A 7,546-nucleotide genomic window follows, 5' to 3' on the forward strand; every position below is an offset into this window, starting at 1 on the left:
CTTCTGGCATGCTTGAAAGGAGGAGAAATACCTTGGTTAGGTTTGCCTGGCAAGCTATAGGCACAATCCCTCCCTCTCCCTCCCTCTTTCTCTCTCTCTCTCTCTTTCTTGGCAGTCTTAAGACCTGTGGACCAACTCCCAGAATTCTCTAGTCAGCCATGCTGGTTGGGGAATTGTGGGAGTCCAAAAGTTTTCGTTGCCAGGGTTGGACACTGTGCTGTAGACTGACTGACTGAAGAGAGTTTGGGTAGTTTCTATTGAGGTAACAGGCCGTCCGATGAAGCCACGGACTGGTTTTTCTGCTTGAGCATGGCGGGCTGTGTGAGTTCAGCAGTGTCGATTTTTAATCCTGACCTGGATTTCCGATCCATTGGAAAAATGAACACTTCTGATTCTTTTTCCCCCCCTGTAATTTTCCCCTGCAGGTGAATACAGCCTGACCGTTGTAGTCTCCAATGAATTTGAGAACCTGACCTGTTCAACCCCTGTCCACATCTACGCTCACCTGACAGACGTGACCATGCAAGTAGCCTCAGATGTTTTGGTGGTGGGCCATCCTGTCACCTTTGAAGCTCAAGCGATGCCCTCTGGCTTTGGAGTCTCTTATACCTGGAATTTTGGGGACGGGTCAGAAGCATTTGTGGAAAGCCAGGCCGCCGTAGTCCACACCTACAGTTCCAGAGGGATGTACAAGGTCAGGGTGCAAGCAAACAACACCATCAGCACTGTTGAGACATGGCAGCATTACCAGGTCTTTGAAGAGATCAGTGGGTTGTGGGTGTCCTTGAATGAAACCATAGAGCTTCGCACCCCGATTGAGATCAGCGCTTCTGTGGAAACAGGAGATAATATCACCTGGATATTTGACATGGGCGATGGGACCATCCTGGAGACTCCTGTGGCATCCGTAAAGCATACTTATTTAAAGGAGATGAACTGCACCGTAAACGTAACTGCGATGAACCCAGTCAATTCTCTGTCCCGAGCTGTGCCCGTCCAGATATTTGTGCTGATGGTGCTCAAGATTGAGCCTTCCTCTTGTATCCGAGAAGACCCCGAAGTACAGCTCACAGCTCACGTTTCAGGTAATCCCCGGAACTACTTTTTTGACTGGACATTTGGCGATGGCTCATCCAACATCACTGTATATGGTGATCCAACAGTGATCCACAACTTCACCCTCAGTGGAATCTTCTCCCTGTCTTTGGTCCTTTCCAGCAAGGTCAACAAAGCGCAGTACTATACGGAGATTTGCGTGGAGCCAGAGATCACCAACGTGACGCTTTCGGTAAGGCCAGAACTGGTGTGGCTTGGCAACGAGACCAAATTTCAAGTCACAGCCTTGCCGCCTTACCGCTACCGATATCTTTGGGATTTTGGGACGAACGACTCTGCCAGATTTGGTGGGACCGAAGTGAGCTATACCTACAGAAGTCCAGGGGACTATATGGTCATGGTGACCGTCTGTAACAACGTCTCTTTCAACAACGTCTCGGCATTTGTGAAAGTCCAGGAGCCGGTTGGGGTGGCCAAGATTGAGTCAAACGGCTCAAAGGTTTTGGAGCTGAACCAGGTTTATCTCTTCTGGACCAATGTCACTGGGACCAACGTTAGTTATTTGTGGTACTTTGGGGATGGGACTTCCCAGTTGGGAAAATTCATCCCCCATTCTTACAACAAGAGTAGTACCTACACCATCAGTTTGACGTGCTGGAACGATGTCAGCTTCCACGAGGCCAAGATGAACGTAACCGTGAAGAGGCGCCTGCAAGGCCTGAGCATCAACGCCAGCAGGACGGTGGTGCCTCTGAACGGTTCTGTGAGTTTCATGGCCACCCTCCTGGCGGGCAATGCCATCCGGTACTCTTGGATCTTGTGCGACAGGTGCACTCCCATCCCGGGTCTTTCCACCATTTCCTACACTTTTCGCTCCGTTGGGACATTCAACGTGATTGTGACAGCCGAGAATGAGATCGGGGGCCTGCAGAGCAGCATCTTCATCTATGTCCTGCAGCAGATAGAAGGGCTGCAGATCACCGGAGGAGACTTCCTGGACAACATTTACTTCCCCACCAATAAGACGCTGCAGCTCCAAGCGGCCGTGAAGGACGGAACAAACATCTCTTACAGCTGGACTGTCCTGAAGGAAAGTCACCCCGTGCAGACGTTTACCGGGAAGGCTGTCTCCTTTGTCATTCTGGACGCAGGCGTCTTTGCTGTCCATCTGAAAGCCACCAACATGCTGGGAAGCTCAGACGTCAACAAGACGGTGGAGTTCATTGAGGAGGTGGGCGCCTTAAAGCCAACCGCCACCCCTAATCCTGCTGCAGTCAACGCATCTGTTAACATCAGCGCCACGGCAACTGCCGGAAGTGGGCTGCTGTACACTTGGCACTTTGAAGACGGCCTTTCTCTCTGCACAGACTCCAGTACCATCGCACACTCTTTCCCGAGTCCGGGCACCCAAACCATTGCCGTGGTGGCAGGAAACAAGTTTGGCTCTGCCAACGCATCCCTTGTGGTATGCGTACAGGAACCCGTAGTGGGCCCAGAGATTAGGATCGTCAGGCCAAACAGCAGTTCTGTAGAATCTGGCACCGTGGTGAACTTTGCTGGGGAGCTGGAAAGGGGATCGGACGTACTCTGGATGTGGAAGATGCAGGACAAAACCATCTCGGGCCAAAGGGTGGCTCTCAATTTTCCCATGGCTGGAATTTTCCCTGTCTGCCTGAACGCTTCTAACGACGTCAGCTGGGACATAGCTTGCCTCAATTTGACGGTCCAAGATGCAATCCAGGGTCTGAAGCTCAGCGTAAGCAAAGACGTGCTGCAGCCAGGGGAACTGGTCTCTTTTGAGGTTGAAATAGCCTCTGGTTCCTCCGTGAGCTACAGGGTCACCATCGGGCGTAACCACTCTGAGATCCTCAGTGCTTCCAGCTTCACCTACAAGTTCAGCCAGGTTGGAGAGTACTTAGTGAGAGTAACTGCAGAGAACCAAGTAAGTGTGGCTTACGCAGAGGATCTTATCGTGGTGCTGGAGGCCGTGCGTGGCCTCCAGATCACCGATTGCTGTGAACGAGGAATGCCCGCTGCGGTGGAGAAGCAGTTCACGGCTCGGATTGAGAGCGGCTCACAGGTGTCTTATGTCTGGCAGTTCACCTTAGTAAAAGAGCAGCAACGTTCCCAGGTTCACTTAAAGGGCCAAAGTGTCTCTTACACCCCAGAAGGAGCGGGGCAGTTGGACATCCACCTGTGTGCTTTCAACCGTCTGAGCAGCCTGAACGTAACTGTGGTGATCCAAGTCCAAGATTTCATCCTCCAGTTGTCCATCCAGCCCGTTGATTCTTTCGTCAACCGCACAACTTCCTTCGAAGCATCCGTGCTGCCCAGTGCCAGAGAAGTCATGTTCTGGTGGCATTTTGGAGATGGCTCTCCAGCGGTGCAAACGAGCGTGCCATCTGTCAGCCATGTTTATCTGAGGCCCGGCAGTTATGTGGTGGGGGTGAATGCCACCAACCTCATCAGCTTGTCCATCGCCCACCGCACGGTCACGGTCCGTATCCTGGAGTGCGAGGAACCAGAAGCTGAGCTTGCTTTACCTGCTCAGGTGTTTATGAAACGATCCCAGAAGAATTATCTGGAGGCTCAGATCGACTTGCGAGGATGCACCAGGTACCAGACTTCCTACCTCTGGGAGATCTACAAAACCCCGAGCTGCCTACACCTGGAGGCTTTTGACAAAGTCCAGTTGGTCAGTGTGGACGTGAGCCGGCCACAGTTGGTCATCCCAAGGCTTACTCTGGATCTCGGCAATTACTGCTTCAAATTCTTGGTCTCTTTTGGTGATACTCCTCTGTCCAAAAGCATTTTTGCCAATGTGACAGTTTTGCCCAATAAACTGGTACCCATCATTGATGGAGGATCGTACCGTGTCTGGTCCAGCACCCGGGACTTGATCTTGGATGGCGAGAAATCCTACGACCCTAACTGGGAAGACTGGGAACAAACACCGTTGTATTATGACTGGACTTGCGTATCGTCTTCCAAAGTAAGTGAACCTGGGTGTTGCCCTCCCTGAATTGAGCTCTAGATTACGGTAGTTGGGGGTCACTTCTCTCAGAGTGGGGACTTGGTTGCTCAGTGGCTAAGACGCTGAGCTTGTCGATCAGAAAGGTCAGCAGTTCGAATCCCTAGCGCCACGTAATAGAGTGAGCTCCCATCACCTGTCCCAGCTTCTGCCCACCTAGCAGTTTGAAAGCATGTAAAAATGCAAGTAGAAAACTAGGAACCACCTTTGGTGGGAAGGAAACAGCGTTCCGTGCACCTTCAGTGTTGAGTCATGCCAGCCACATGACCACGGAGACATCTTCGGACAGTGCTGGCTCTTTGGCTTTGAAACGGAGATCAGCACCGCCCTCTAGAGTCGGGAACGACTAGCACGTATGTGCGAGGGGAACCTTTACCTTTAAGTCACCTAGAGTGGCCTCTTGGTAAGATGGGCGGCAGATCAATTTATCAAACAAACAAATAGATAAACAAATTTCTCCACCCATCTAAATGCTAAATGCAGGGTCTGGCTTTTGCCACCAATCGCTTTGAGGTTTTAGGGCATGCGATTGGCTAACCTGTAATCCCTCACACTTCTGCGGTGACCTTGGCCTCAGATGGTGAAGCACGTGGCACCTCAAGCTTGCCAGTGGCTGAGCCGAGAACGCCAAGCAATGCAAGTGTTGCCAATGGTCCCTGCTGCTCACTCCCAGCCTCTCCCCACACGCCCCTGGATTCGGTTTCACAGACAAAATGCTCTTTCTGTGCAGGCGTTTCCGCTGGTTTTCAGTTGGAATCCACCTACTAGTAATTTAAAACTCTTAGCCTTTCCCCCCCTCTTAATACATTGGATATTTTGGAATGTAAATGTAGTTGTTTATTTCTTCACATTTAATGACCAGGGTTCCTCTTGGAAGATGTCACTGTTAGCCCAGGGAGCAATCTCACATCTGCCTCAGGGCCTCACCAGTCAGCCTGAGCCGCTCTGTAAATGCCCTGCTCATTTCCTAGGTAGGAAACTTTTCACTCTGCCTCCCAGAAAGACGTTTTTCTTAAGACCGAGAGAGAGCAAGCACTTTCATTTGTCCAGCTGCCTCTTCTATTCAGTTGTGAGAGTTTTATTTACACAGGCAAGAAAAACCAAAAGTAAACATGTATACTGGGCAAAACCAGGCTTAATAGCAGTAACTGTGAGAGGGATCCTGTTTTGGTCACCACACTATAATAAAAATGTTGAGACTCTAGAAAGAGGGCAGAGAAGAGCAACCAGGATGATGAGGGGACTGGAGGCTAAAATATATAAAGAATGGTTGCAGGAACTGGGCACAGGTAGTCTAGTGAAGAGAAGGACCAGGGGAGACAGGATGGCAGTCTTCCAATACTTGAGGGGCTGCCACAGAGAGGAGGGTGTGTGTGTCAAGCTATTTTCCCAAGCACCTGAAGGCCAGACAAGGAATAATGGATGGAATCTGATCAAGGAGACATTCAACCTAGAAATAAGAAGAAATGTTCTGACAGTGAGAGCAATCAACCCATGGAACAGAAGTTGCCTTCGGAAGTTGAGGGAGCTTCATCAATGGAGGCTTTCAAGAAGAGACTGTCAGAAATGGTATAGGGTCTGCTTGAGGGGGGTTTATTTATTTATTTATTTTCAATATTTCTAGACCGCCCCCTCTCCCCGAAGGGACTCGGGGCGGTGTACAGGTGTGTCATTAAAACGAATACAAAAGACGAATATCTCATACCCTTAAAAACGAATTAAACCTCATACAACTGTACAAAAAGTAAAAATTAAATTAAAAAACAACTAAAAGTATACCCCTAGAAAATTTTAAAAAATGCAGGCTTGAGGAACTAAAATTGGGAATTAGGAATTAGGCCAGGCCGGCTAGATTGAACAGGTGGGTTGAACAGGGTTGGACTAGGTGACCTACAAGGGCCCTTCCAACTTTGTTAATATAAATTTTTGACTGTTTGCTGTCTGGTTGGGTCATTCACAGCAGAGCAGAAGCATAAAATCTAAGACAAAGGCAAACAGAAGAAATGTGTTAAGGTTAAGAAAGGAATGGGGATTTTGTTTTAAGAGAGCAAGAAAAGAGGAGCCTTCAAAACAGGACTACAGAAAGTTGCAAACCTTGACAGAGAATATTTGATTGTGAATTAATTCAAGTGGCTTTTGAGATAGGTTGGCACTCTTGATTAGGAGTGATTTAGATCATCCACTTCCTCTGCCTCCATTTTTCTTGCTGAGTTAAAACATAGTGTTAAATTATAGAACAGAATGTAAAAATTGGAAGGCAGTCTTGGGATCATGGAACCCAACTCCTGCAGTTATCCTCACAATTGGCCATCCAACCTCATGAAACATTTTCTGAGAAATTGAGTCTGCCGCTTCCTGTCCTGCTGGTGAACAGCCCGTATAATGCTAGGACATTTTTCCCAGTGCCCAACCCAGTTCAACTTCCTTTTCATATAAACCCCTTTTTTCATATCCTGCTGTCTTCTGGACCACCTCTGAACATGACTCCTTCCAGATGTTCAAAAACAGCTGTTGGATGTTCCCATCCCTAGCCCTCACACACCCAATGCTTCTCATGGGTGCTATATTCCAAGCTACTTGCCATTTTGGTGGATCTCCTCTGGACTCCTCTGATCTATTTTATGAAAACATTTTAATTTGTCTTCCTCAACTCGGTATAACCCAGATGGTTGCTTATAACCGATATATTTTCATTTGCGGCTTGGTCTTCTTCCTTCGGGGCCAAGGGGAGACTTAGAGAATCTCTCATTTGTCCTTGATTTAAGGATGTGGCTAGTCCTTGTGTCCTTTCCATCTTCCCAACATTTGGAACTCAGCATCAAAGGCATGTAGGATAGAATTGTTTATTACACTTACTGTACTAATCTCAAATACTGCAATGAAGGTAACTTTATCTTGGAAACTACTCAGCTACACCTGCAGAGATATTAGAGATAGGTATAGTGGGATACGTTTGTGTTTTATTCTGTGGGAAAACACAGTGATGGAGAGGCTTGGTAGTGTTGTCGCCCAGCAGTGTCCAGCGGAGCTGACGGCAGAATCAGACAGTGAGGAGGTTGGGGAGGAACCTGGGCCACTCCTGGAGTCTGGGGAAGGCTCTGATGCGGGCTCTGCGTCGGAGGCAGAGAGGAGGCCAGGGCGGTCTGACAGTTATCAGCTGCCTTCGGAGTCGGAGATCAGTGGGGCAGAAGAACAGCTGGAGCCTGTTCCAGATGCGTGTATCCGAAGAGCTGCCCGGAGAAGGGGACAGTTAAGGAACAAGGGCCAACTCGGGAGTAAAGGCACAGGTGGATGTTAAAAGGCCTCTCCCATAGGAATAAAAGAGGAGCGAAAGGGGAGTAGAGTTTGCACGAGACAATGTGTTCGCTTAATTAGTACAGCGTTGAGTTTGGAAGATATCGGCCTGGCAGCTCTCCAAGCCTGATAAGGTCTGTGGTTGTAAATTCCCCCTTGAAAGAC

General features: G+C 49.0%; 1 protein-coding gene across 4 annotated transcripts in view; it reads left to right on the forward strand.

The window, feature by feature from the left end:
• The window catches only part of PKD1 (polycystin 1, transient receptor potential channel interacting), a 184,869-nt gene that overhangs the window by 89,880 nt on the left and 87,443 nt on the right, over window positions 1-7,546 (forward strand). For all 4 annotated transcript variants that reach the window (XM_081965355.1, XM_081965352.1, XM_081965353.1 and 1 more), the window contains exon 15: window positions 426-4,048. In XM_081965355.1, coding sequence (XP_081821481.1) covers window positions 426-4,048 — 3,623 coding nt within the window. The remainder of the gene's footprint in view (window positions 1-425; window positions 4,049-7,546) is intronic.

Source organism: Natrix helvetica (assembly GCF_964273705.1).
Source record: "Natrix helvetica genome assembly, chromosome: 13".
NCBI lineage: Eukaryota > Metazoa > Chordata > Lepidosauria > Squamata > Natricidae > Natrix > Natrix helvetica.